General features: G+C 47.7%; 8 protein-coding genes across 9 annotated transcripts; 5 read left to right on the top strand and 3 right to left on the bottom strand.

The window, feature by feature from the left end:
* Positions 1-2,952: 2,952 nt before the first annotated feature.
* On the bottom strand, positions 2,953-4,527 carry E1B28_001638 (uncharacterized protein; the record flags this gene model as incomplete). Its single annotated transcript, XM_043147590.1, has 2 exons — positions 2,953-3,165; positions 3,358-4,527. The coding sequence occupies 2 exons, from the start codon at positions 4,525-4,527 to the stop codon at positions 2,953-2,955; spliced, it is 1,383 nt and encodes a 460-aa protein (XP_043016300.1).
* Positions 4,528-4,931: 404 nt separating this feature from the next.
* Positions 4,932-5,772, bottom strand: E1B28_001637 (uncharacterized protein; the record flags this gene model as incomplete). The annotated part of the gene is made up of 5 exons (XM_043147589.1): positions 4,932-5,075; positions 5,133-5,363; positions 5,420-5,518; positions 5,586-5,632; positions 5,682-5,772. The coding sequence occupies 5 exons, from the start codon at positions 5,770-5,772 to the stop codon at positions 4,932-4,934; spliced, it is 612 nt and encodes a 203-aa protein (XP_043016299.1).
* Positions 5,773-7,362: 1,590 nt separating this feature from the next.
* Positions 7,363-8,061, top strand: E1B28_001636 (uncharacterized protein; the record flags this gene model as incomplete). Its single annotated transcript, XM_043147588.1, has 5 exons — positions 7,363-7,439; positions 7,495-7,551; positions 7,750-7,844; positions 7,901-7,978; positions 8,039-8,061. 5 exons carry the CDS (start codon positions 7,363-7,365, stop codon positions 8,059-8,061), a joined length of 330 nt encoding a protein of 109 aa, XP_043016298.1.
* A 267-nt stretch (positions 8,062-8,328) lies between these two features.
* E1B28_001635 (uncharacterized protein) lies at positions 8,329-9,669 on the top strand. Of its 2 annotated transcripts, XM_043147586.1 has the most exons (10): positions 8,329-8,385; positions 8,449-8,513; positions 8,572-8,698; positions 8,774-8,834; positions 8,891-8,917; positions 8,969-8,999; positions 9,051-9,083; positions 9,140-9,284; positions 9,344-9,429; positions 9,486-9,669. In XM_043147586.1, the coding sequence occupies exons 1-10, from the start codon at positions 8,349-8,351 to the stop codon at positions 9,585-9,587; spliced, it is 714 nt and encodes a 237-aa protein (XP_043016296.1). In that variant the 5' UTR covers positions 8,329-8,348; the 3' UTR covers positions 9,588-9,669. The 2 variants fall into 2 exon arrangements, with proteins under 2 accessions (XP_043016296.1, XP_043016297.1); XM_043147587.1 differs by having other exon boundaries at positions 9,140-9,429.
* Positions 9,670-9,780: 111 nt separating this feature from the next.
* On the top strand, positions 9,781-10,347 carry E1B28_001634 (uncharacterized protein; the record flags this gene model as incomplete). Its single annotated transcript, XM_043147585.1, has 1 exon — positions 9,781-10,347. The coding sequence occupies one exon, from the start codon at positions 9,781-9,783 to the stop codon at positions 10,345-10,347; it is 567 nt and encodes a 188-aa protein (XP_043016295.1).
* A 462-nt stretch (positions 10,348-10,809) lies between these two features.
* E1B28_001633 (uncharacterized protein) lies at positions 10,810-12,809 on the top strand (the record flags this gene model as incomplete). The annotated part of the gene is made up of 12 exons (XM_043147584.1): positions 10,810-10,854; positions 10,910-10,991; positions 11,051-11,129; positions 11,184-11,433; positions 11,483-11,557; positions 11,616-11,753; positions 11,805-11,904; positions 11,955-12,111; positions 12,167-12,258; positions 12,312-12,445; positions 12,494-12,606; positions 12,656-12,809. The coding sequence occupies 12 exons, from the start codon at positions 10,810-10,812 to the stop codon at positions 12,807-12,809; spliced, it is 1,419 nt and encodes a 472-aa protein (XP_043016294.1).
* Positions 12,810-13,165: 356 nt separating this feature from the next.
* On the top strand, positions 13,166-20,786 carry E1B28_001632 (uncharacterized protein; the record flags this gene model as incomplete). Its single annotated transcript, XM_043147583.1, has 14 exons — positions 13,166-13,884; positions 13,936-14,040; positions 14,090-14,819; positions 14,872-17,878; positions 17,932-19,187; positions 19,245-19,459; positions 19,515-19,685; positions 19,738-19,841; positions 19,897-20,043; positions 20,095-20,185; positions 20,235-20,356; positions 20,408-20,447; positions 20,503-20,654; positions 20,706-20,786. Exons 1-14 carry the CDS (start codon positions 13,254-13,256, stop codon positions 20,784-20,786), a joined length of 6,852 nt encoding a protein of 2,283 aa, XP_043016293.1. The 5' UTR covers positions 13,166-13,253.
* Positions 20,787-20,933: 147 nt separating this feature from the next.
* E1B28_001631 (uncharacterized protein) lies at positions 20,934-27,513 on the bottom strand (the record flags this gene model as incomplete). The annotated part of the gene is made up of 19 exons (XM_043147582.1): positions 27,331-27,513; positions 27,221-27,269; positions 27,086-27,158; positions 26,784-27,017; positions 26,584-26,735; positions 26,316-26,519; positions 25,240-26,262; positions 24,751-25,185; positions 24,584-24,703; positions 24,370-24,531; positions 24,209-24,319; positions 23,928-24,155; positions 23,805-23,872; positions 23,394-23,753; positions 22,785-23,342; positions 22,538-22,728; positions 21,666-22,482; positions 21,331-21,609; positions 20,934-21,273 (listed from the first exon to the last, which is right to left on the bottom strand). Exons 1-19 carry the CDS (start codon positions 27,381-27,383, stop codon positions 20,934-20,936), a joined length of 5,457 nt encoding a protein of 1,818 aa, XP_043016292.1. The 5' UTR covers positions 27,384-27,513.
* Between the last annotated feature and the right edge of the window lie 72 nt (positions 27,514-27,585).

The raw sequence follows: 27,585 nt of genomic DNA, 5'->3' as shown, positions 1-27,585 counted from the left end.
TAATCTTGGGACTCGATTGGCTGAAACACCATAATCCAACAATTGATTGGGCTGATTTATCGCTCACATTCAATTGTTGTAACCAATCTTCGCCTTGTACGGTCCAGGCAAAGGGCTTTGGTCCTCTACCTGTTCCGACTTCTCGGAAATCACCCATTCGCGTTGCAGGCCTTGGTCTCTCCGGCGATACCCCTTTGTGGATTGCCTCTGTGTTTGAAGGTTCTATTCCAAGAACTTATAAACCTCAGGAATCAAAGAACCTATCTTCAAGAATTTCATTCCTTGATTTACTTTGTGCAAAGACTACAGCATCAATTAGGGCAACTTTCCCAGATGCCACTCATTTCTTATCAGTACCAGAACCTAATGTGAAGATGGTCAGCTACAAGAAATTCCTGAAGACTACTCGAAACGAACCCAACTCTGTTTGTTTGATGAAATTTTATGATCATGAATCCAACGTATATCTCAATTCATTTCAAACTTCGGCAGAGTCACCGCCAATAATTGAAACAGATCAAGCGGGACCTCCGCCAGAACCGCCCCCGAACGACTACCTGTCATACATTCCCGAAAAATACATGGATTTTGCAGATACCGTATTCAATCCAGCCCAGTTTGAAAAGCTGCCAGAACATAGGGAATTCGATATAGATATCGAACTTGAGGGTGATGAAACGCCACCGTTTGGTCCAATGTACAAGTTGACACCGCAAGAGAAAGACGCCGTCGCAGAATACGTGCATGACAATTTACGGAGAGGACATATTCGCCGTTCCACTTCATCCGCTGGCGCTCCAGTTTTATTCACTCGAAAAAAGACCGGAGAAATACGCCTATGCGTGGATTTTCGTGGTTTGAATAAAATCACAAAGAAAAATCGATTCCCACTTCCCCTAGTTGATGATTTGGTGGATTCAGTTCAGGGATGCAAGGTATTTTCAGTCATTGATCTCAAAAGTGCGTACAGTCACCTACGCATTCGAGAGGGAGACGAGTGGAAAACGGCATTCCGAACTCACCTGGGACTGTTTGAACACTTAATAGTTCCATATGGTCTAACCAATGCCCCCGCCTCTTGGCAATGCTTCATTCAAAATGTTCTCAGGGACATTTTGGGGCTCAACTGTGTTGTCTACTTGGATGACATTCTGGTATATTCAAAGACTCAAGAAGAACATGATCTCCATGTCCGTATGGTTTTAGAAAGGCTTCGTGAAAATAACCTCTGCGCCAATCCAAAGAAATGCGAATGGGATAAGAACAGGGTGGAATATTTGGGTTACATCATCAGTTCAGATGGTGTGGAAATGAACCCGAAGAAACTTGACACCATCACATCCTGGCCGCAACCAACAAAACTGAAGGAACTTCAATCATTTCTAGGATTTACCAATTTTTATCGCCGATTCGTCGAAGACTATTCGAGAATTGTCAGCCCGTTAACAGAACTCACGAAAAAATCAAGACAATTTGACTTCAACTCGACTTGCGTACACGCTTTCGAAGAATTGAAGAAGAAATTCACGGAAGCACCAATTTTGAATCATTTTGATCCAACATTACCCATCTTCATTTACACAGATGGATCTGATTTCGCTTTATCCGGAGTTATCCAACAAAAGGACACCAACGGAGAACTACACCCTGTTTCGTTTTACTCCCGGAAGTTCTCCCCAGCAGAAATTAACTACGATGTGCATGACAAGGAACTGTTAGCCATTGTCGAAACATTTCGGGAACATCGCCATTGGTTAATTGGTTCCCCGTTTTCGATCACGGTGATATCGGATCACAAGAATTTGATCCACTTCATGACTATGCGACAATTAAACAGGCGCCAAGCAAGATGGGCTATGTTTTTGTCGGAATTTGATTTTACCCTAGATTGGGCCCCAGGAAAAGAGAATATAGCTGACGCCGCATCAAGGAGACCGGACTTTATACCCGAATTAGGAGACGAAATAATTACGGGGCAACACCAACAGCTACTCACTGATCGAAACATTAGGAACTTGAAAGTGGAAAGCAGTACTCCAAACTCGCAAATTTCAGCATCTGCATTAACAACCCTCTCGATTGACACGTCCGAACTCTTAGACAAATTTATTGAAGCAACAAAAAATGACATGGAGTGGAGGAAAGAAATCGCAAACGGCAACTCTAATTTCACAACAACGCATGACCTCGTATTCCACAAAGGTGCTTTATACGTGCCTAAACAACTTCGTCGAACCATCCTTTTCAATCGACATGACTGTGTATTGGGAGGACACCCGGGCAGGAGACGAACCGAAAATTTAGTCGCTAGGGACTACTCATGGCCGGGTATGTCTACGTATGTTGGGAACTACGTCAAAGCCTGCGATAAATGTCCCCGTTCAAAACCCGTACACCACAAACCATATGGACTATTACGTCCTCTCCAGATTCCAGAACGACCATGGTCACAACCTTTTCAACGGGTACGAAGATGTCGCTTCCTCACGTCATGGCTTGCCGCTCAGGTTACGAGTCGAGGTAGGAGGAAAGGAAATCTAAAACAGGTGTTTCAAGTTTCGTTGTACACTGATCCGAACCGAAGACTTGACATTGTGCGGGATGTCTCAACAGTGGGTGCGGAGGCATTGAACGGCACGGTATCGGACATGTATAAGAGTGACAAAACAGATGGTGAAGAAATCCGCCCGTTCATTAAGGCCAGATCATATTGTACATCCCTCTATTCAGTATATCAGCCGAGAAGGGGTGCAAAGTACCGCAGGAAAAACCCACCTGATTAGTGACCAGTTCGACTAAGGGGCCCTCTCGAACAAATCGTGCATTAATAGTTCTAACCCTTCCCTCCCTTCTCCCTCAGGCAGATAAATCAGCACCTGCCGAGCCTGATCTACATGAGACCTGATAAGCTCTCTTGTGCGATCCAGCGCATCTGAAGTGCGTATAAGATGGTTAATCTGCATGGAAATATAAACCTAAGTCCAACCCGACGGCGACTAGGGAAGCGGGACCTACTGCCTCAAGGTCCCCTTCACCGGTTAATCCCCTCTGTATCATCGGTGTAACAACGTCGGGGTGTGTCTCCCAGGTAAAAAGAATAGGTGCAGAGATGCAAGGTGAAGGCGAGAAATTTGAGGACTCGAAGCGAGCGATATCTTCGGAGAGCTGGCGGAAAATGTATTAGTTCCAATACACGAAATGTGAGATAACACGAAGATATGAATACGACTATAAAACGAGCTAATCTATTCCTCGGACAGCTGTAATGCTTCCCTTCCCTTAACTTGGTTGACACCGGCAAGCCAAAGCACTGGGAAGTAAAATGAAGAGGAAGAACAATGATCGAAGAAGGCTCACCTCACTAGCAATCCCGAAATGACGACCAAACGTATAAGCCGCCTCTCTCCATAACGCTTCCTTTTGCCCCTCTTTGCACCCCGCCAACACCGCTGAAGCTCGTGCTCCCTTGGCAAACAGACAAGCCGTGGACAAATATATCTTTCTCATGTACAAAACCCACGAAGGCTGAAGAGCAGAAAAAGCTTTACTAGTAAGCTTTTCCATCCCCCACATTTCACCTTCTACCCGGTTAGATATCACGCTCGCGATAAGTTCCACAACCTCTGCGTCACCTAGGCGAGATAAAGCGTGCGAAGCGCGACCAAGAAGAAAGTCACCACCAAGAATGGCGAGTTTGTTGTAAAAAGACGCGTCTGAGTTGGCATTTCTATTGGTAGACGAAGGGAGGGACGGGGAACCCGTGGAGGTGACCATATCATGCAAACTCCCAGCAGTGTGAATCATCTCAATTATCTGCGCTAGACGCAATTGGGTGGGGAGAATAACTCCGTTCTCGCCTGCCAAGTATTCTTCAGAGTGTGGGGATATCGAGTGGGGCGTTCTCAGTGGGAAGATCTGTTCAAAGCTTTCCCTGTGGTCTGGTGTATTCGGGTTGGGGTCGTTCAATACGCCAGCACAAGTCAACGCTTCTCCTCCTCGTGAATTGCTCTCTCTGAGTTTTGCCTCCCAGCCTACACTCTTCCCGTTCACCGCCTTCGCCCACAAGAGTACTATAAGCACTCGTAACATTTTCCTTTGGTTGGTGAGAGGGAAATAGTTCGTCGAGTGAAGAAGGTCATTGAGTGAAGGATGCGCCGATCCCAGTAGCGTATAAAGATTAGAACGTATTTGTTGGAGTTGGGGCTGAAGATTAATGACTGGATTCCGTATATCTGTATCTCTATGTGAAGATTTTGGGGGTGGTTTGGGTGGTAGCGGAGAAGACTGTAAATGCTGTATCTTGGGACGAGCCGGAAGGGGATGATGCTGGGTTGATCGAGGGGAATCATAAGATGCGATTTGAGCAGCAGCGGTGGTGTATGTCCTGCCACGTTCAACATGGTTTCTAGTTTGAGAAGGGGGTGGAGAGCAGTCTTCGCAGTGTTTTTGAGCGTAATGCAGTGTTTCCTTTCGATACTGTCGGAAGTTGTTGGTGCAAAAACGACGCGTCGCGGTCCATCGTCGCATTGGATTTCCTCGAGGAATTTCGTTTGATTGCTGTAGCAGTCGAACAGTACTGCAAAGGGGATTTCGGGATCCTAATGGCACTACGCGCGACCTACTGGATGTTCACGTCGACGATGACGTTCTAAGAAGGTAAGGACACGTCCACGGCACCAGTTTCAGTGCGTTTGGTGGGAAAGGAAGGAAACTGAACAGGGTGGCGGTTATGAGAGATCGGAAGAGCCGGTTTCTCAACGCGAGAATAGCCACCTATACCCGGAAATACCTCATCCCTATTAGTATTTTCACGTAGTCAGAACTCAATCCTCAAAGTCTACCACATCCATGGTTACATACAAGACGGGCAAGGATACGATAAGAGCGAACATTACTCCCATTCTCAGAGACCCTCCTGTTCCATGTATAATCTAGCGCACCGCAACCGAGTTATTCCCAGACGCACTGGAATTTGCAGGAGGTGTTTTAGCCATGGTTGTCGGGGTCGAGAGTTGTTGAAGGTGTTCGCGGTATTTGCTAAGAGGTTTTGCAATATGAGAGGCGAGAGCCTTTCCCTGTAGAAAAGTAAGATGAGCACGACCCGGGCGTGGTGCAGGCGACAAGGTTTAAACCTTCATCTGTAATTCCTCCCATTCTACCTCTTCTGTCGAGCTCAGTGTGAGCAACATCAACGGGGTATACTCCTGCGTTTGAATCTTCGAATCGGAGGATCCGTTCCGCGTCGCGGTTGGTATTGAAGTAGTCGGAGTGGGGGTCTGGGCGGTGGGTGTGAGCGGTTGCGGTGAGGGTTTGGGGGCCCGTGGCTCGTCAACGTCTACGGGAAGTACTAGAATGCGCCCCAACTAAGTGCTGAGTTTCATCAGGTTCCACCAACAACATGGGCCAGTATTCAGCTCACCTCGCTGCTGACCATACCAGTTTTTGATCTTATATCTTCGGAACCCAGACTTAGAGTTTCTTGCCAAACTTCTCCACTTAGGCCAACGATTACTCGGATCTTCCAAACGGAACCCATTCAGCGGGAACTTGTTTCACTGTAGCATAGAAATGGGAGACATCCTCACTTCGTCCTTGGGCCTTCCCGCATCCGAAGCATAGCAAACAAGTTGCCCTGAGTGATCGTTAGTAAATGTTCAACAACATAGAAGTGAGTTGAAAACCTGCAGGTGTCGAAAGAATGGCTGTGTGCAACCCAGTCGATGGTGTTATGACCTGCGATAGAAGAGTGTGTAAAGTTGAGAGAACCAACATTTCAGTCGTTTGTATGGATGATTTTGATTATGTTGTTTGTAAAAGCTTAGAAGTATTGTGAGCTTGACGGTAGGTTGAATACAGCCGCGTGAGAATAACGCGTTCGAGAGATAAAGGCGGTTGTTCCAACACACCATTTAGGATGGTTTATAATTATGCTTCCTCCTTCCCAACATCTCGATAGTCATCTTGAAATCCTTCGCCCTTCCTTATTCGTTGTTTCTTCACCTCACCTTTTGAGACGATGGCTAAGGATCCCCTTGACAGTTTATTGAATGCGGACTCACATCACTCTTCCTCAGTAGCGACAGTGCTTCTCTCATTTGAAGTAAGTGGATTCATCGGTCAAAGAGGCTCAAGATAGGACCATTCAATAATTGTTACCTCTTTCCTGCCTTGGGAGCGACGTCTTTTAGGTATATATATCACAAGGCACTGTGAATCTGGATCTCGGTCAATCTGTCTTTTTCCGGGTTAAGGTTAGCACCGCTGCCAGCGTAATGACTAATTCAAGCTGGATGTTGCGAATTCTCCGCCGGCTCTAACGTTGCGCTTCGAATTGTCTGCGTTGTTAGTTGACAGCAGCTGCCACCCGCTTGCGCGAACATTCCGGTATATGGTCTTCCCAAAACAGAGGAAGGAGGTGCCGCAAGTACGAAGACATTCAAATCATTGCGCTTGATCTGATTTGTGATACAAGTTTTGAAGCCGGGTCATTCGGTGCTTGGATGTCGCCAGACCTGAGTACTTTGAGGTTCAATTCGGGAAACTCTTCAGAACCTTCGATGGTCATTTGGCCTCTGCTTGTCTTCCTTCCTTCTCCGCTGAGTCAGAACACGACAGACATATTTTAAGAACTCAATCAAGATTCTCAGAACTCAACCAGGACTCGGACTTGTCGGCGATCAAACAATTGATTCCAGTGAGGTGAGCGCTGCTTTTGCAACTTCTAAAAATCGACCTATGATTCATGCATACTCACGTCGAAATGCGCAGCTGAATACGATTCTCAAACATCTGCGTCCTCTTCGCAGACATGTACTGCTCCACCAATCACTACGGTCTTATTTTTGGCTGTCCGGGAGATGGAACACGTGGGCTCCTTTCCCTTTGTCTTCGTTCAGCCGGCTGAACCCAGCGGATTTGGAAATACAATGATGACGACTTCTCACCATTCCTTCTATTCTGTGCAAACTCGATGAAAGGGCTTGTAGACATGCTGTCGGTCAAGGTTTTTAAATGCCTGTGATATCCATCTGTATCTGATGGCTCTGGTGTGCGGCTCAATAATGTACAAGGCATGATTCATGCAAGACCAGCACATTCGTCTGTATCTATCGGCTCTGGCGCGTGGTGGCTGAGTGTAGAGCGTATTCATTCACCGTGGTCAAGGTCACTGCAAGGCCATCACATCTATATGTTCCTATAATATGGAACTGCAGACTGGAATATCATATATCGGCACAGGAATTGGTACCCTTCAAGTCTTACGGAATATCTAAATCCACCTAAGCGGTATAAATACAGTACGTCAAGGAGATTCCTTACCATCTTGAAATCGGTTGTTTACTCCCACTCGATACTTTCACGATGAAGTTCTTTGCCTTTGCTACAATCGCTGCTATTGCTACCAGTGTCCAAGCACAGAATCTCGTTATTAACACTCCGTTCGTCGTCATCTATTGATTCGCCCTTCGACTCAACTAATTTTGTTCTTGACAGTGTCAACCTCGTCGAGTGCAAACCGGCGTTACTTACTTGGGCAGGTGGAAAAGGTGAGTAGACACCGTTTCACTCATGGAAAGAAACGTGCTCATTCCCGACCCATTAGCTCCTTATTCTTTGGTACGTTTTTCCTCCAAAGTATGTGACTCAAGAATTGATTTCAGTCGTCGTCGGTGTACCTAGTCGTACGTAGAGGCCCCACTCTCCGTCTCTCAGGTTCACCGCTGACTCATGAAACCTTCATTCCACTAGCGTTGTGGATGGCAATAATCCGAGCGGACCTCCCATCGAGCGATTCCCCGAACAGGAAGGTACCTCCCTCATTTGGGTCGTCGATGCTCATGCTGGTGAGGACTTGCATGTCTGACTACGTTTTGTGTCTTATGATACCGGTATAAACCAGGCCAATCTGTCGGTCTGCTCGTTAGGGACAGCAAGGGTGCTACGTCTCAAACCGCCCCAGTGATCGTTCAGGCTGGAAGTAAGTGGTCACAAAGTCTTCGGGACGAAGATTCCATGCTGAATTATTGTCTTTTCGTAGCTGGTCCTAACTGCCATGCTTAGATGCCGAGAAGGTTTCCAACCAATACGTTGGATGTACATGAAAAGGAGGTAGTATGTAAATCTGAAGTTACCGTTCTGTTACATAAATCATTTGTTGGGTACAAATCCATTTACGGATCTGAGCCTGGTTCTCGAGTGTGCGGGGCATTGGGTTAGGAAGTGCATGACAGTCTCTGTCTGAGTTATCATAATATTCATAAACGGCAATTTGCGAACCATGTGATCATAAAATCGACGCGATCAGTCACAGTGACGCGTACAGTCCACCTTTGAAGTTTCCTCTCAGGATGCCTACTCTATCAGTCCATTCAGCAGCTCAAACCCGTAAGCCTCAAATACCCTACTGGTTCTAGAGATTGAATTCAACAAGCCATTACAACGCACCAGATCAAGTTGGCCTGCTTCGAACACTAGTATCCGAGGACCCAAAACTTGCAAATGCAGTCGATGAAGTGAAGTGCTCGATCTACGAGTTATCTTGGTGTCGTTAACAAAGGGTCTATTGGATAGGATGGACGAACGCCTTTACACTGGGCCGCATCGTCTGGTTCACTTGAAATTGTGCGGATACTTCTTGAACACAAAGCGGAGATAGACAAGATAGATGTAAGTGGATGGACAGCTTTGCATATTGCTGGTGAGTAGTCAAAATACTTTCTTGCGGTTATTACGACGTTTCAACTCCGGCTCCTTCGACTCAACTGGGATATAGTCAGTGCTGGTCACGAATCGACTGTTGAAGAGCTCGTTGGTTCCGGAGCGGATGTCAGCAAGTTAGTCGTTCGTATGGAACATATCTCTCTTTCCCTCATGTCTGATCATACTTTAGACGGAACGATAAAGGACTAACACCTTTGCAAGTATCCAACTTCCGATCTCGATCTGAAAATTTTTAATGTACCTCAAGGCATTACGCGGCTTCGAAATCACGGATTTCTGTGGGTTTACTACTTCTATTATCTGGGGGGTAAATCATGTGGGATGAACAGATAGGCAAATTGCTGATATCTCGAGGGGCCGACGTACGTCGGTTTCACCTTCTCATGTTGTTCCACAAACCCATGAACACATTCCACAGATCAATGCCAAAGATAAAGCGAACCAAACTCCTCTTCATCGAGCTGCAACGACCGGATCCGTCGGTTTCATACGCCTACTTCTGGAGGGTGTTCCATCAGCGCAACCGACGGTTAAGACTAGGCTGAATACCCCAGATCGAGTCGGTATGTGCTGATCAGTGGCACCACATTCCCCGTTCCTTTACTGCCTCATTTATACGCAGGCAACACACCTCTGCATCTGGCAATGGAATCTGCTTATGCAGAGGCAGCGGTGGTCCTCATCGAAGCGGGGGCTGATCGCGGCCGAGTATGTGCTCTTGTCCATCAATTTTTGCCTCTGATCCCATTTTCCTATGTACGTAGCTCAACCAAGACGGCGAAGCTCCGGAAGACGTCGAAGGCGTGGGAGGCATTGAACAGAGGAGGGCGAGACAATTCGTTATCGATAATTGCGGGAAGGCATGAATAGAAACATATGTATGTATTTGCGCCCGCTTGCCGCCCTTCATATCTTGAGGATGGCAATGTGATACATTTGTTCACCATAATTCGAGTTTTCGAGTGTGTGAGGGGCGGGTAGTAAACTTTCTATCGTGCGTTACGTAATAGAACACCACCCGTCCGCGTCAGCTCCCATTTTCTGGGCGTGTATTGAAGGATGTCCGCCTCTCTATTCACAACAAAAACTCAGAGACAAGTAGCTCTTAGGCTCCAGAATACTTCCGTACGATGTTATGCGCGTAAAGTTGAATCCGGAATGGACCCCAGAAGGGAAATCATTCGCCGTGCATTATATCCGGGAAACATTCGAAATCGTCCTACACCTACCGGCACCTGGAGACCAGACATTGGAGAAACCATACAACGAGCGGTTCCCTCCGTACAAGCTCATGAAACGATAGAACGGGCATGGCTTCTCCACCGCCGTCACGTCAGAAAGAGGAGAGAGGCGGAATTGGAGAGGAAGTTTGATTGTATGAAAAAGGCTATGGATGAGTTGGCGAAGATAGACAGCCATCTTTATTACGAGGCGAACAAACCGAGCGATCCACGGGTACGGACACCAGAAGAGCAGCAGTTGATGCGGACCATGAAGGTATCTGAGGCTAGGGCGTTTGATTCGAGGATACGTGGGCTGTTTCCTCGTGAGCTGAGGATACCGACGGACACGCCTTCGCGTACTGGGTGGAACTATGAATTCAATCCTGTCAAGAGGCCAATTTGAGGTATGTAAACATGATTTTCTTATTGTTACAGTGTGCTTAGGCTTTTCTGGCAGCGTACTCGTGAGGCTGGAACACCCTGGTGGAGTGTGAATTCCAACGATTTTTTTGCTATTCGTTTTTTGTTTTTCTAGGTCCTAGTAGAAAGATCTGTAAACGATTATATCTAACGCTTGGGAGTAATTTGGATTCGGATTCCGGTGTCTTCTGGCTGGCATTTCCCCAAAAGGACTTGAATGGTCCCAGCAGGTAGATTTATGCGGCCTCTTTCATTTTAACGTAGTTTAGCTAGATGAATGGTAGCACTCTCGCTTCCCTATATATATATGTTGACGCCATGACCATGTGATCGGATCACCCAGATATCGAACGCGAGTCCATACTTGTCCACAACCCTCAGCACCATTAACTCGATTCAGCTTATTTCTCTTCTTCTCGCTTGATTATTTTGGTATTATCTCAACATGGATGACGACGATGCCGATTATATGCAAGGCAGCGATGATGAGGTGAGCACACAGACAGGATCCTACACGTATTGCAGAGTTTGCATCTCGCAAACAGGACTACAACTTCGACTACTCTGATGGGGATGATGGTGAGGAAGGGAGCGTGGACATGGAGAACATGTATTACAAGGCAAAATGTAAGCTTGTGCTCTGGCACGCATCATACACCAGGCTTATTTTGTTGTTCGACTTACAGCAAAGAAAGAAGATAGTCCTGAAGATGCTCTGAAGGAATTCTACGCGATAGTAGAGAAAGAACCGGAGAAGGGGGACTGGTGTGTTATCGAGCTACTGTGTTTGAATCTTGCTGAGGATTAAACGTCTCGCAGGGGATTCAAAGCTCTCAAACAATCAACGAAGCTGCTATTCCTCACCCTCCATCGACCAAACGACGCCCTTGAAACATACACTCAGTTGCTCGGCTATACAAAGTCTGCTGTTACCAGAAACTATTCTGAGAAGACGATCAACGGTATCCTTGATTATGTTGGGGGTGGGAAAGGTGGACCAGTGGAGGTTGATACCTTGGAGAAGTTTTATCAAGTAACGAAAAAGGCCTTGGAGGACGCGAAAAACGAGGTATTTCCAATCTCTTTCTGAGAAACAGGTAACCTAATTCTCTATGCAGCGTCTATCCGCGAAAACAAACTTGAAACTGGCAAAGTTGTGGCTAGATCGGAAAGAGTACAACCGTCTCTCCAAAGTACGCAGGGCGTTCGAATCCTTTTGCATCATCGTAACTTTCTTTAATCCGATTGTAGCTTATACGCGATCTTCACATGGCAACTGGACCGGCTGGAGACGGAGATGACCAGTCCCAACGCGGTACCCAACTACTTGAGATGTATGCCTTGGAGATCCAGATGTATAACGAAACAAGAAACTTCAAGAAACTGAAGGTATGATAGTCTGATATTGTTTTGAGCTCCGAAATGACGTGAACATTCAAGGAAATCTACAACGCCACAAATAATGTACGGTCTGCAATCCCCCATCCGCGTATTATGGGTGTCATCAAAGAATGTGGTGGTAAGATGTGGATGGGAGAACGTGAGTAACAGATACATCGTCCGAAGACTTCGTCATTGGGCTCCCCTTAGGCCAATGGAATCGAGCAAGTGAAGACTTTTTCGAATCTTTCCGCAACTACGACGAGGCTGGGTCACCACAAAGAATACAAGTGCTCAAATATCTTGTGTTAGCCAACATGCTTACGGGAAGCGAAGTCAATCCGTTTGACAGTCAGGAGACTAAACCGTGAAATCCACTCCTCCCCATTTCTCTGCCTCGTATGTTGATGGTCTTTAATTAGGTACAGGACCGACCCTCAAATAAAAGCCATGACCGACTTGGTCGATGCCTACCAAAGGCGAGAGGTGCATTCCGCAGAAAAAATCTTGCGAGGTAGGTTGCTCAGTTGGTTCCAGCCTTTACGCGGTATTTACCTGACTATATAGAAAACCAGGCGACCATCATGAGCGATACTTTCATCAGGTCCTACATTGGCGAATTGCTCCGCAGCTTACGCACGCAGTACCTGATTGACCTCATCAAACCGTACACCAGACTTGAATTGTCATTCCTTGCTAAGGTGAGAAAGACGGAGTATGCAATAGGCCCGACGCTAACTATCTTTCAGCAACTGAATGTCCAAGTACAAGAAGTTGAAGATCTGCTGATCGGGTTGATCTTGGAAGGTAAGGTAGAGGGTAGAATCGACCAGGTGGGCATGAGATTAGAGCTTGATCGGAAGTGCGTGGCTCTCCGTTTACTCTTTCCTTGACTTCACTTTGCGTCACAGGCAGAGTCTGGAGAAGAAGCGTTATGCCGCCCTGCAAAGATGGACAGATGCTCTCGATTCCGTTCATAGTGCGGTCGTCGGTAAAACCAGTTACAACACGAGAGGTGACTCAACGGGAATGGCTGAAGCATTTATGCGGGAGGATAGATGGTGATTTTTGTGTACAATAGGTGGCCGGCTGTCCGAGCTCTTTTGTGCGATCGGGCGCCACGACGTTCTACTGTCGTGTTCGGGTCCCTCAGGCCATGAGACCTCAATCAGTGGAGTATACTGGAGTAAATACGGTTTCCATAATGCCTGTGGCATCCCACTGTCAGGATGGTCCTGCGATCTGAGGGATATCGATACGTTTTGACTGGAATTGCCGTATATCAAGTGCAAATTTTCAAATGATAGTAATATAATTGATTGAGACCTGATTGAGACCAGCGTTAATGTTAATACAGGTTAATACTCAGACTCTACTTATAATCAGGACCAATCCAAATGCGGCCTGCGAAGTTGCGCACGTGGGTTGGATATGAGTGACGCTTCGAAGTTCCCAGATCCAAAAATGGATCCTCTATAACCTCAATGAACGATTACACATATCTTGCCAATGAACTCGCCCCAGGTCTCTTCTCCAGTTCTTCAATCTTTTTCTCCAACATCCAGGTCGAGGAGCAGCACCAAACTGGCGGATGATATCACTTCCTTGACCTCATTCAACCCGTTCTCAGAAGAGGATGAGAACGACCAGTCCTCATATACTCTCGTTACTTCTCTCTTTTCAAGGGTGAAGAACACCTTTTCTGCGCCTCTAACATCAGCAGTTGCAGCAGCGTCCAACAGTACCACATCCAATCCGAATACCAATAACAACAATGTGACGACAACGAACGAACCTAAGAGACCGCCTTTCACAGCACAGACACAGTCCAGCTCGTCTAGGCATTCGGCTGGCGAACGACCGAACTCATTGTCAACCGTCAACGCTCCGAATCCGGCGCCACCGCTGGTTTCTCTGACACCTGTGCATTCTGAAGTACCAACTTACAGCGTCGAATACGAAAGGTCACCTTCTCGTAATGGGATGTTTTATTCAGAGTCGCCACCAGATGGTGGAAACTTTGGGAATACAATACCAGGTTTCCCGATTCCGGATGATGCTAGGAGCATCAAGACGAGTACCGGAAGTCTACATCGATCAGGATCCGTGTCGAAAGTGATTAGAAGGATACGCGGCGAAGGTATGTTACATGGTTTTCTACCCTTCAAACAGCCTCTACCCTCTCATCTAGGCCTTTCTCGCGACTACTGGATGGATGACGATAACTGTAAAGAATGTTACGATTGTAAAAGTGTTTTCACGACTTGGAGACGAAAGCATCATTGTCGTATATGCGGTACGATACCCTTCCTTCAATCAAAATGGTTCTCGCTAAAGTCACGCAGGACAAATATTCTGTTCACGTTGCGCATCGAATATCATCAAGGGCTCTCGCTTTGGGCACGAAGGGATGGTACGCGTTTGTAATCTATGTGTCGAGAAACTTGCGAAAGTGGACGACGACGACGACGACGACCACCGTTCGGTTATCTCCTCAGTCAATTTCCCAGCCCATCAGTTTGGTCCAGATTTTTTAAACCTCGGACATCATTCACAATCTCCATTTGCCGCTTCCCAGCTTTTTGGTCGAGATGAGCCCTTCAATCTCTACTCCATCGCGGAAACCAAACGGCCAATATCTGGTTCTGATGACAGCGGATTTTCCAGACCTCACACTCCATTCAACTTTTTCCAAGACCGACACGAACCCGTTTGGGAACGTGAAGCCGACAATCCTGCACCTTTCCGCAGAGCTCTGTCTGACGACGAGAAGGATATCGCAAACCTTCCTAGCACGTTCGCCGATGATTCTCCCACTGGCCCTGGTTCTAAAACACCCATTGATTTCCCTATTATGAAACCTGCTAATGGAGATGGAATGAGTTCTATCCAGTTCCCTACGGGGTCACCTGAACATGGGCCAGATAGCGCATGGCCGAGTGAGCTCAGGTCGCGTTTCAACTCTTACGCGGATTTCGAAGCTGCCACACCATTCATACGAAGTCGCGTTCAAAGTAGACTGGACAACATCATATCAGGCGAACCGGGATGGCGGACCCGCCGAGAGAGTACTGCGTACGCATTTCAACCCTTTTCGTTTCAACGTATCACTTCACAAGTTTTGTAGTTACGCTCAAGAGTTGAATCTCACGTCTATGCTTCATCTGAAGGTCATGTTGAGACAGATGTTGAGTAGTGAAAATATCCCCAACGTGCAGGAATGGGAGGATACTCTGCTTAGGCTCGCTCTTCGCATCGCACGAGAACTAACTTTCACTTCACTCCCTCATCGGCAAGGAGAGGACATGGATGTTCGCCGCTACGTGAAGATCAAGAAGGTTCCTGGAGGCACACCTCAGGATTCTGAATACGTTGATGGAGCCGTTATCACAAAGAACGTCGCGCACAAGCAGATGTCCCGGGACCAAAAAAATCCTCGCGTAATGCTTGTGACTTTCCCCCTCGAATTTTTCAGAGTCGAAGGGCAGTATATGCACTTTGGCCAGATCGTTCGACAGGAGAAAGAGTATTTGGGCAATTTGGCCGCGCGAATAGCTGCACTAAGACCTCATGTCATCTTAGTGGAGAAGTCGGTGTCGAGGATTGCTTTGGAATCGTTATTGAACTGTCATATTGCTGTTGCTCGGACAGTAAGGCCTTCGGCTATTCAGTTAATTGCTAGGATGACTCAGGCAGATGTTTTCTCGTCAATGGACAAACTGGCCCTAGAACCACGACTGGGACACTGTGCGCGGTTCCGTGTGCAGACGTTCGATCATCCCCTCATCCTAGGTCGACGAAAGACTTTCATGAGGTTCGAAGGCTGCAGCCGTGATATGGGTTGTACTATCATTCTCCGAGGCGAGAATATTGAAACGTTACGCAGGATCAAGAAGGTTACCCGCTTTTTGACTTTCATAGTCAGGAATCTGAAGTTGGAGACGCATTTATGGAAAGATTCTGTGATCACATTACCTTCATTCAATGCCGATGCCATCCCTGCCACTCCAGGCCGACTCTCTGTCTCCACTGCTTTCAGTGGTGTCCCTACATATCCGTCGAGTCTTTCGACTCCATCTCTCATGACTGCTTATTCGGAAATCCCTCCTCCGGCAGTGATAGCCCTCCGCGCTCAGTCGATAGCTTCTGATGAGATCGCTGAGGATGATTTGCCAGACGAAGAAGCGCAATTCTTGAAGCTTTCTAGACGTATAAATCAGTCGCTGGAGCCTTATCTCCGTACTTTTATATCCGTATCAGCGACTTTACGCTTCCCACCTCCTTATCCCATCAGGCGAATGAAAGAGTTGGACGAAGAACTGATTGCTGCAAAGCGGGCATGGGAGGACGAGATTGTCAATCGAGAGGAGCGGTCGTCAAAGCATACCCGCGACGAAACGATAACTACTGCATCGCAGCTGACGATAACGGTAGAACAACCAGAGTGTGATCCGCAGATGGCTGGTGTTGGTGTTGAGGATAATTGCGATATCAAGGCACAGATTGAGGCTCTTCCTGAGATCACCTTTCCGAGTTCTCTTTCCCTACCACCCACTCCTTACAGAACGGAGGAGGGGAATAGTTATTTCTCGATCACGAACGATTCCTCGAGCACAGTAACAACTCCTCAAGCTTACGGGACGCCTGGCATCAGGAGCTTGGACGAACCACTTCATCTCAAGACAATAGAAGATATCTCAGGGGAGAGTAATTACGGGCTCGTCAAATGGAAGCATGAGGAATTTAGGCGAATCTGGGAATGGTACCTTCGAAAAAGCGCTGATGATTTCATTGTGGAGAAATACCAATGCCTCAGCGTATTGGGGTATACAGTCCCCATAGCTGGGTTTGGGGAACATCGAGCCTGCTTCCCTCCCCGTCTGAACTATTTTACCTTCTATGGGGAGAATGATTGCACGTTGGGACAATATATCGAGAAATCTGTCGCGGACACACTTACCGAATTCCTTGATCCCAAAGCCATCTGTACCGGAAAAGGTTGCGACCAGCCGCTTGCCCGTCATTGTAAAGTCTATGTTCATGGCGAGACTAGGTTGTTCGTCGCCATTGAACAGTGGGACGGTCAAATCATTGGACGGGCATTTGCTTTTCCTGCTCCAGATATGATCACGACCTGGAGTGCGTGTCGTGTGTGTGGATCCGCAACACCGTTCATACCTGTTTCCGAAGAGATGCAGAGGTACTCGTTTGCTAAGTTCTTGGAGCTTCATTTCTATCCTGCGGATGTTAAGCTGGTTCAAGGTGCTGGCTGCCAGCATAATATCTACCAGCACCACGTTCGATACTTTGCTTTCAAGGGTATGACAGTCCGTTTCCAGACAGATCCTATCGTTTTACACGAGGTGGTGTATCCTCCATTTCGAATTCATATCCGTCCCGAGGTGCAGTTGGAAATGAAGAACCATGATTATCGACGGCTCCGGGATCGTAATCTTCAGTGGTACAGTGGATTAGTTGATGATCTTAAGCTGATCAGTATCGACGCTGCTACTGGGGACGAGAAGCACGACGCTGCGTTGTTGTCCTCAATTAATGCTTTGATCATTCGAGCCGAAGCGGAACGAGCGGATGTTGACAAGCTCATCAATCAGGTATACAAAGAATCGGCACCCACAGACACACTGGTCCTGAACAAGGTTAGATCTTACCGGCAGGACAAGATCGTAGGCTGGCAGCAGGACTTTGACAAACTCCCTAAACCCAAACTCCTTCAGAACGCTGATCGAAACAGTAAACGAGCGTCCACTTTCGGATCCGTGCGGGCAATGTGGCCAAGGAGATACGATTTTCCGTCCGACCAGTCTCATCTTCCGTCATCTAGCGTTTCTGAAGCTGAAGAAGGGCCCTTCAACATGCGGAGAGTCACCGGAGAATCTTTCATATCGTCGGCATCCGATGCATCCGAACCGGAGCCGGATACGGAGGTTAAGCGCCCAGATCCCGAGCCCATAACCGAGAAACCACCGACCGAATCCCCCGAAGAGATCCGACGGCCTCACGATGGATCAGGATCGGAACCTCCCTCCGAGAAGGAATCAAAGTCAGAGGGAGACTCTGATTCCACGATTGAAGCAATCCAAGGCGTAGTGACCCAAGAAGGTCCCTCCCAGAAGGTGAGCACTTGAGTTTATAATCTATCTATCTATACGACCTTTCATTTTCTTAGGTTGTCCGTGCGTCCAGACTTCCACGCCGTACCGCAAATCAGACTACCGTGGCTGAGCTCGTGAAAAAGTATCAAGATTTTCTTCCAGCACAAGGTGTTCAGGAGCTAGCAAAGACCGCTTTCCCCCCGCATCTCCTTATGTCTGAGAGTGACCAAGAGTATTCGTCTCCCTTACAACACCGCCACGCTTCCAGAACTAAAGGCAGACACCATCGTGCTGTCGTACAGAGAGGGTCAACTTCAGACTTCGAGCAAGGCTATGCGGCGAGTATTGCACCACGTTACTTGACGAATTCCCGCCGTTCCGTCGGACAAGCAGCTAATAACAACCGGATAGTAGCACCCTCCTCGCGAATTGCAACTGAAAACTCCCGCGGATCCTCTCGGCGACCATCTCCAGAAAAGAAACCTTTTGGCGGTAAAGGAAAAGAAAAACGACCGAGTCGACCACCTTCTCCACCCAATCTCAAGCTCACGGCATCGAATCCGGTACCCAAGACTCCGAAGGTGCGACTTGCCTCCCGACAGGGGGATAGGACACCAGCTCGACCTCCCGTTACCCCAGGATCTAAATCTGCTTTTCGACGTCCCCCTGCTAGTGCGGGAGGAAAGGTATCAAACATCGCTAAGCATTTTGAGCGTTTGGGTCGCGATGCTGAGCGGTCGAGGAGCCGGTACAACGTCATTAGAGGACGACGTGCACGACCTGTGGGCTCTGCCAAAGCCGTGGTTGAGATCCTCGACAGTGTCAAAGATGCCATAATGGACGAGAGCGAGTCATCAGACTCTTCAAGTGAAGCTGATGATGAAGGTGGGGATGACGAACGCAAGACAGTTCCAGAGTTAGTGAACGAGACGAAGAGTAGTGAAGTCGCTGGACCTTCTGAACCTGCTGCAGCTGAAGATACAGTAGAACATCCACCAGAGCTTTTAAAGTCTCACCAAGAGCCTGGAGCGATCGTTGTTCCTTCTGAGACTATTGACGCTCCGTCTGTACCTCTTCCGCGTTTGCCATTGCCCCCCTCCCCATTTTTGGGACCTTCGAAACCCGAACAATCTGATGCGGACATTCCTACAGGTACGGAACGTCACTCGATATTGAGAGCATTATCCGGTTTTTGGTTACAGCCACTCCCTAATTCTCGCAACACACTTGAGAGTGACGACCTGATGATTGACCCAGAGCACATTTTCCGTGACTCTTCTATGGTGGTTCGTACCGACGAGCCTACCTCAATCATTGCTCTGGCATTGAAGTAGGTGGCTTATATACCGTTCGGTATATAATCGTGCTGATTATTCCATTTTATTAGTTCACCCCAGTATCGTGAAATGTTGGCGAGATCTCGTGCTGAGAAACGTACAGCGCGAGAAGCACGCCTAGCAGAAGGGGAGGCATTTATGCCCGACGATCGGTCTGTCGCAGAATCGACTTCCACGTGGGGCGTGGTCAATGTAGATCCTGCTGAAGCAGCTAACCCCACCGAGGACCTGAAAGTGCCTTCGTCGAAGCTACCATGGGCTATAAGTGAGCGTCCCACCATGTGGGGAATATTCGAAAGAATTCTAACACTCCATTTCAGCCTTCGAAAGTGGTGGCTTAACCATTAGCTGCACGGTCCTGTATCCAGAGCAGTTCGATGCACTTCGCCGAACCTATAACTGCGAGCGAAGTATGATAGAGTCACTTTCGAGGTGTGTCAAATGGAATACCAGTGGCGGAAAGTCGGGCTCTGCCTTCTTGAAGACAGGAGGTAAGACGTCGCTTCCTTCAATACGGTATTCTCATTCTCATCGTCTTGTTAGATGACCGTTTCATTGCGAAAGAACTTTCGAAACCAGAATTACAAACAATGGAAACGTTTGCTCCTGCATATTTTGACTATATGTCGTCTTCAGTTTCCTCCAGTGTACGTTGCGTTTTCCCATTGACACCACAAGTAGAAGTACTTAGGGTGATTGCAGCGACCGACATTGCTTGCCAAAGTCTTTGGTTGTTACAAGCTGACATTCAGGAAGGCCGAAAACGAACACGGTCCTGGTAGAGCGAAATCGACGCAAATGAACTTGTTGGTTATGGAAAATCTCTTCTATGATCGACGATTCTCCAAGGTATCTACTATATGTCATGACAAACCTCTTCCCCCGCTCATGGAAATTCAGATATACGATCTAAAAGGGTCTACCCGTAACCGGCACGTTCAATCTACAGGTAGAGAGAACGAGGTGCTGTTGGATGAAAATTTAGTTCAAAGTGAGGCCGTCGGTCGTCTTGATTTTCTTAGACTGACTGCTTGAAACAGCTGCTCACCTGACGCCATTTTACCTGCGTGAACATTCGAAGCGAATACTACGGGGTGCATTGTATAACGACAGCAAGTTCCTTGCAGACATCAATGTCATGGATTATTCGTTGGTCTGCGGAGTGAGTAAGACCGTTCCTTGAGATGTTTCTTGGCTGATATTATAATGAAAGGTTGACAGCCAAAACAACGAACTGGTGGTTGGCATCGTTGGTGCGTCCATTGTCCACTTTATTTAGATTTTTGGCAGTTGACACAGGCCGTTCAGACTTTATTCGAACGTATACTTGGGACAAAAAACTGGAAAGCTGGGTTAAAGAGTCTGCTTTTATGGGTGGTAGTAGAGGAGAACCTACGATCATAAGTCCAAAACAATACAGACAAAGATTTATTAGTGCGATGGAGCGTTATTTCCCTTTGGTGGGCGCGTTTTGTTATTTTCTTACAGTGTTGTTTATCGCTCTGCTTAAGGTTCCCGATCGATGGATGAAGCAAAAGGATACCCCTGAGGAGGATCCGAACAGCTTGGCGGAGCTTTGGCCAGACTGGTGATATCCTCCCCCCTTGGTCAGATTGTTATTGCTACTGTATATATATATAAGTACTCTCTGCATGTTGATCCATTCTATGACGATTACCCATTACATACCATACCCTGTGTAAAGTACCGCTTGTCCACTGTAAATAGTTATTGTACAATCATGTTAATTTCATCTTCTTAGAAGGTTGGCCATTATGCTTCTCCCCCTCCTTTCTCTTCTTTGTGCTTCCCGATCTCCAGCTAGACAGTAAAACCTCGAATCTATCGGCCAGAGCTACTGCCACTTGTCCAACCTCTGAATCTGCACCATTGAAGGTGATTGCATTCTGAATCATGAGGTCAATATCCGCTTCGAACGCCTCTGCTGTCCCGTATACATCCGAGTCCAGCTTCTGTCTGATGGTGGAAAGATCACGGGCGTTCTTGCGCGGGATTACATCGAAGTAGGTTGGGATCCCTAACAGTTCTGGATCGACAGGTTCTCGGAAAACCCATGACCTGTACATACAGTAATGAGCGGAAGTATTTGAAGGTACTAGTGTCATAAGCACTTACACTGGCTCTTTGACTATGATAGTCATGATTCCCTGTAGGGCGCGCTTGTCTGTATACGGCATTCTGCGTTCTACCACCTTCGACCATTCTTTCTTAAAAACCTTTTCGACATTGTCCGCAACGAGAAAAGGAAAAGTACCAGGAGGGTTGAACTGTCGGCAATTGCTCAAAACAAGCTCGACATCCTGACGGAATTGTTCCAGTGTAGTGTAATGGCCACTAGAGACATTGGACAACATCGTGCCGAAGTCCATCGGGTGACTGATCTCATCGAGATAGCTACACCATCACTAGGTTTAGTATCGGTTGCAAGTGAGATAATCCAAGGAACGTACGTAGGACATCCATCAGCTACAGGATCAACGGGACGCGCAAATATGACCGCTCCTTCAACTTTGAGTAGAGTTTTCAAGAGATCTTTGCACTTCTTCTCATTGACGGAAGAAGCTTTGGCTGCCGGCGAATTCTTCGATCTTGAACTGGATGAATTAACATTCATCGGTGTGGCCTCCCTTTCCTTGCCTTTAACGGACTGCCGCTGCGAGTCGACAGGTGGAATGCCTGCAAGAGGGGTGGACCCTTTTCGAGCCTTTGGAGGTGCAGACGAAGTCTTTGGCGTGGGGATGATAGGGCGATGGGTTGAGGAATTAGAGCGATTGGGTTTATCTTTCTTTGAGGGAGTAACCAGTTCAAGAATCTCGTCTTCATCAGTAGCGGTTTCTACTCTCTTACGCTTGCTCGAGCTGCCGTTCACAACGACCTTGTCCTGCGTTGCGCGCTGTCTGCTCTTCTCCTCCTCAATGGCCAGAACCTCTTGATATAGGTCGTGGGAACCATCATCAACATACGGAGGTGGTGGTGCATCAACATCCGGAATAGGGGAAGATACTTTTTCCGCAACGTCTTTTGGCTTCTTTACCCCCCGAGGTTTCGGTGGCTTAGGGGGCGGGGCTGTTGGGGCAGGGGCCTGACTCGCACCTCCAACCTTGAGTTTGATTACCGGCCGAGGCGCTGGAGGAGCAGATGGTGCACTCGCGGCGGGAACTGGAGAAAACCTCGCCTTCGGAACGGGTGGCAAGACTTTGGCAGGCTTGACTGGTGGCGGGGCCGCGGCATTTCTAGACTCGATGGTTTTGTTGATAATGGTCCATTCTATGAGGGAAAACAATGAGCTTTTATTTGAGTGAATTAAAATGAAGAATAATACGTTTCTCGAAAAATGTTTCGAAATTGATGGCTTCGTTATGCACATGGCTCCCGACCACGTTATAGGTTTTAGCATTTTTTATCATGAGCTTGAAATCTGCCTCAAATGCAAAGCGATCTTTATACTTTCCCGCCTCCAGCTGTGCTCCTAATGTGGACAAGTCCATGGGCTTTTTGATGACATCGAAGTAACTGGTGGTATATTGAGAGGGTGTCTGTGTTTAGATGGATAAGAATATGTAGCTCACTTCGGTGCTTGATCTCGTATTGGATCAACAGGCTGAAGAAACCATCGAGCATGCTTATGCACCTTAAGCTTTTTCAAAGCGCTCCGGCATACTCGCAGGTCCACGATATCCATCCCTCCCTTTTGCGCTTTCGGAGTATGAACAGGCCGGTCAGTCCCGTTTGTTGCTTTCGGTGGCCGGCCTTTGGGTTTGACTTTCGGTGCCACCCCAGGCACCACTTGGGCAGGTTCAATCACAGGAAGTGAAGGATGATTGGTTTTCGGTGTGTTGTTCACAGATAGGGACACGCGAGGACTATTAGCGGAACTGTTGGAGATTTTCAACTTCGGTGGAACGGTGATAGGAAGAGAGCCCTTCGCCGGGGGAGCCCCGGCTTTAACCATCGGCCTGGGTGGCTTGACAGCAATCTTGGCTGACGGTAATTGGGGGGCAGTTTCGGTGACTGGGGTAGGAGGAATGTGGAGACGGATCGTCGGGGGAGTTTCCTCAACAGGTCTAATGAGGAGGTCGGCGAGTTTCAAGACACACCACCGGACTTCAAAGTCCACGCTTGGCGCTCTAAAAAAACGGAATAAGGAAGGGTTTAAGTGCATTCAAAGATGCGCTTACAGTGCGATGGGCATAATAAACTCTCTGAGGACCTCGTTCTTACCAACTTCCCGGTCCTTCCGTAATACCTTGATCATGGCATCCAACTCCGTCTTTTTGGACTCTTTGGACCTCTCTGGATGAGACCCATCCTCCTCAATGAGTAAGGATTCCATATCTTTCGACGTTGATTTCATCTCTCCCATCTGCACCAGAAGTGCCAAGCTTTGACAAGCGTTCCTTGCAACAGTTCGGCGCACGATTCGAGAAGGATCATTGGCGATAACGGAAAGGACGTATCGCATAATAGCAGGAGCGTACCACTTCGTAAGGAATAAACCGTCGAAGGCAGCGAGCCGGACAGGCACGTAGTTCCCTTCCCTAAGGAATTTATTAGAACCGATTGCCCGATAAATCGAGACCCATACAAACCTTGTAAGCGGGAAGAAGACCCTTGAACTGTTAGGTATCAGATTGGCCACGCCGAGAACCATGTAGAACTGATTGAACAGCCAGTTAGAAAGGAAGTAGGTCGTAACATGGGGATTCGAATACCTCCAATGCAGCCACGGTGACTATGTTGTGAATCGAGGGAATCAGCCTGTCCATACTTCGATACCGATCGACTTCAGCTAGAGTTAACTTCAACAACTCTTGATCTTCGGCGTTGTGTTCGGTGCGTACTTCTGTGGGGAGTAATTCCCCACGTTCCGGCGCTGCTGTAGATAGAGAAGCTGATGCAGCTGCAGAAATAATGGTGCAGATATAGAATGCGTCCGAGTACTAATCGATGCTCGGTAAGCTTCCAACGATCTGAAAATGGTGGGGAAACCTACTGGATTCGCAGTATTGTCGTTATACCGAAGCTGATCTGTTAGGAATTGTCGTACAACCGAGGGTGACTTCCCATTTTCGAAGCGTATCCTCGAGATTGCCGTCACAAGACTCTGAAAACCGAGATGAAGGGGGGTAGTACCTTACTCGAGTGAAGCCTTACCATTCTCACGAAATACTCCGACAGATCTGAGAAATCATTCGGCTTTGGTACGTAGGTGTGCGAGAACAAATCCTGGTTAGGGTCCTCTGGGTCATAACAGTATCGCAAGAATAACTTGAACAGGTGGAACAGGCCAAGGAAATCCAGACGACGGATTGCACACTAGGAAATGAGTTGAGTATAGAAAATCGATCGTATGAACGTGTTTACAGACGTTGACCAGTGCAAGCGCCGCTTCAGCCCTTATTCGGTAGTGGTAGTTCGAAACGAGAACAGTCTTCGTGAGTGTACTCGACACGATGGCTGTGGGTTGGCGCGCGAGAGCGTTTACAGCCTATCGAGCATTTAGTAACATTGTACACAATGTCCAGCATCACATACCTCGAGCTGAGCAACGACGTCTCTGTCCCTCTGCAACTGAGATACCCACATGAAATCTGGTTGTTCAAACTTCACATTGGCTATCCACTCGAAATCTGCGTCCATTCGAATCCACTCGTAAGTAGCACCGCTCATAACAGCCTCATCTTCTTCGGTCCAATCAGCGACTTTCCAATTCTCTCGCTCCTGTTCCTTCTCCCAAACCTCCAAACCAAATCCCATATCTACCATTCCCATTGCTTCAGCTGCTTCAGTATCGCCTTCAGCCGCTGCTTGCGCAGCAGCCTGGCGTGCAAGATACCGTTTGGTATTCCGCCGAACACGCTTGTACTTAGTATTGAACGGTACATCGTACCTCTTGAAAGGGGTTCTAATATCGAGGACATGTTCATAAGGTGTCCCATCAGCTTCATGTATTCGAATGGTCATGGTGCCCTGATTACAGCGTCAATAACGGACCCGACTTTCAAAGAGTATGCTAGTTCTTACCTCAAAAAATTGTACGGGCTTCATTAGGACCTTAGCAAATTCGTTGTGCTCATGTACGACATACGCCGGAGACTCCTGTCGCATCGTAATTTCCACTGCCATCTTCTTCCGGTTGAAGGAGGCGGAGATACCGAAAGCAGGACATCCGCTGCCATATATCCACTGTTCCGCAAAACTTCTTGGATCGACTCCGCTGACTTTCCTACACATCCTGAGAAAGCTATGCGTTGCCAGGCAATTGTTCTGCATTTCTCCACTGATGGCTGAGAGGAACAGTTTAGGGAGTACTCGACTTAGGCCAAGCGAGGTTCCCGATTTCCCTAATCGTCGGTCAAGTATATGAAGAACTAATGGCGCTTTGACGTTGATGAAGGGAAGGACACTTGAATCCGGAGGGTCGTAGTGCTGAGGTTGACAAATCGGGGGCATTCCACCATTATCCCACTCAAGTACACGTTGCATATCCCTCTTCAGGCGAAACCGGTACTCGTTGTTCCCAAACAGCTTCCGTAAAAAAAGGCCGGAAATGTAGCCGGATAAACCATTGACAAGCCATAGATCTGACCAGCTTTTGGGCTGGATGTGGATCCCAGACCATTGGCAAGCAAGTGCATGGCTTAAGTTATGTCGTGTTTCTATTGCGAGCTCGATAGCGTCGTCTCCATGCAGCAGGTCCACAGATATAAGCGCTAGTGTTGCACTGTCAAAACGTTGCGTGGGAAGTTCTTCGATAAAGACAACTTTATACGAGCCGAACGGATAGGATCCAAATTCCGTGGTGTAGAAGCTCATAGCGGGGCGAAGAGCACTAGTCGAAGCAGGTAGCATGGATTCTTGGCCCGGTAAGCAGAATGCGTATATGAGTGGTTGCGACGTTCCGGCAGGTGCATCATCGGCATTCATATCAGGAGGAATTTGATGAAGGTGAAATGGGCCAGCAGTAAAAGCAACATGTTGCACGGAAGTCAGAACGGCTTGTGAGAATAGGAAGATGGTTTTGTTCGAATTATAGGGATGTGCCACCTGGGAATCATTTATTCAGCCTTGAATGGTATTCTGGTCTATTATCGACGTACCTGTTCCACCAGCTCTCCGCTACAGACAACTACCGTGGGGCTGAGGTCGCTAGGATCATCTTCGTAACTCTCGTGTTCTTCCAAATATCGGGGAACCACGAATTCGAACTCCCAAGTGCACTTCTCCCAAAGGCTGTCTACGCACGGGACCCAGCAGCGAGCAGCATCGGGACAAGATGGTGTAGTATACATATGAGGAACACGCTTCAATATATACAAAGAAGTTAGCAACTCGTGTCTCAAATATAGACTTCAGTATCAGACTCACGTAGGGCTGGGTTTCTGTGGCTGACACGAACTCAAGTCCATCAACAGGATTACGGAGACTGTACATGATTTTCACGACTATCGGTGAAAATTCTGTTACAACATGACCAGGTTGGGATTGTGGTCCTGGCGTTTGAGGCTCAGGTGTGGCATCTGCGTACTGTGTCAACAGATTTATAGTGAGTTCTCAATGCCGCTCACATTCACTGTGTGCAGTTCCAAACGTTCCAGTAGCCTTCAAATACACCTCCTTCGGGATAGCAATTGACAACTCTCCCTCGTCGCCTTCCTGCAGGGCGGAGTAAACCTTGCGTTTGAGTTCTGGATGGCGATGAATGTCGGGTAAATCGTTCGGAGGCCCAACTGTGATATTCGTTAGAGGGTCGAAGTGAACGAATTCGGCTTCGTGGGATGCAACGTGGACGGAGTGAATAGCTAGAAGTCGAATTTGAAACCAATTAAGTTGTGAGCAGAAATCGAGGCCACACGCTCCAACTACGCACTGGATTGACGACAGTGCAGATGAATCGTCTTCAAATCGCCACTTGTCGGAACAATTGTTATCTCTGTGTATCCCTGCATCATATTATTGCGCCAATTAACCCATGTCGAAGTCCTCACAAGTCGAGAACTCGTACCCATAAACTGCCCGCGAAATCAATCTCCAAGACCACTTTTTGGTGACTAGTAGATATCAAAGGTAAGTAAGAATACAAAATCGACGTTGTAGAGGAAGAGAAGGACGTATATGGAGAAGCCTCGACGGATATGTTCGCGTTGCAAGTTGTTACGATTGTCCATGATTTCGTGCCCTACGGGGCGATTTGCTATGAATCTTCGTTTAAGAGTGCCAGTTTTGAGAGGTTGGAGCGAAAATCAAAGGTGAAACAGTAACCGCTGCTAGTAAATGAGAATGCTGTCAAAGGTGGTGGCGGACGAGTATGAGTCTGACTGAGGGAATAAACGAAGGCTTAGGTAAGCCTGTGCTTGATCACGGTCACCG

Source organism: Marasmius oreades, chromosome 1, assembly GCF_018924745.1.
Source record: "Marasmius oreades isolate 03SP1 chromosome 1, whole genome shotgun sequence".
Classification (NCBI taxonomy): Eukaryota; Fungi; Basidiomycota; class Agaricomycetes; order Agaricales; family Marasmiaceae; genus Marasmius; species Marasmius oreades.
The sequence above is the reverse complement of the archived record's forward strand: the minus strand, read 5'-3'. Positions and strand labels throughout refer to the sequence as shown.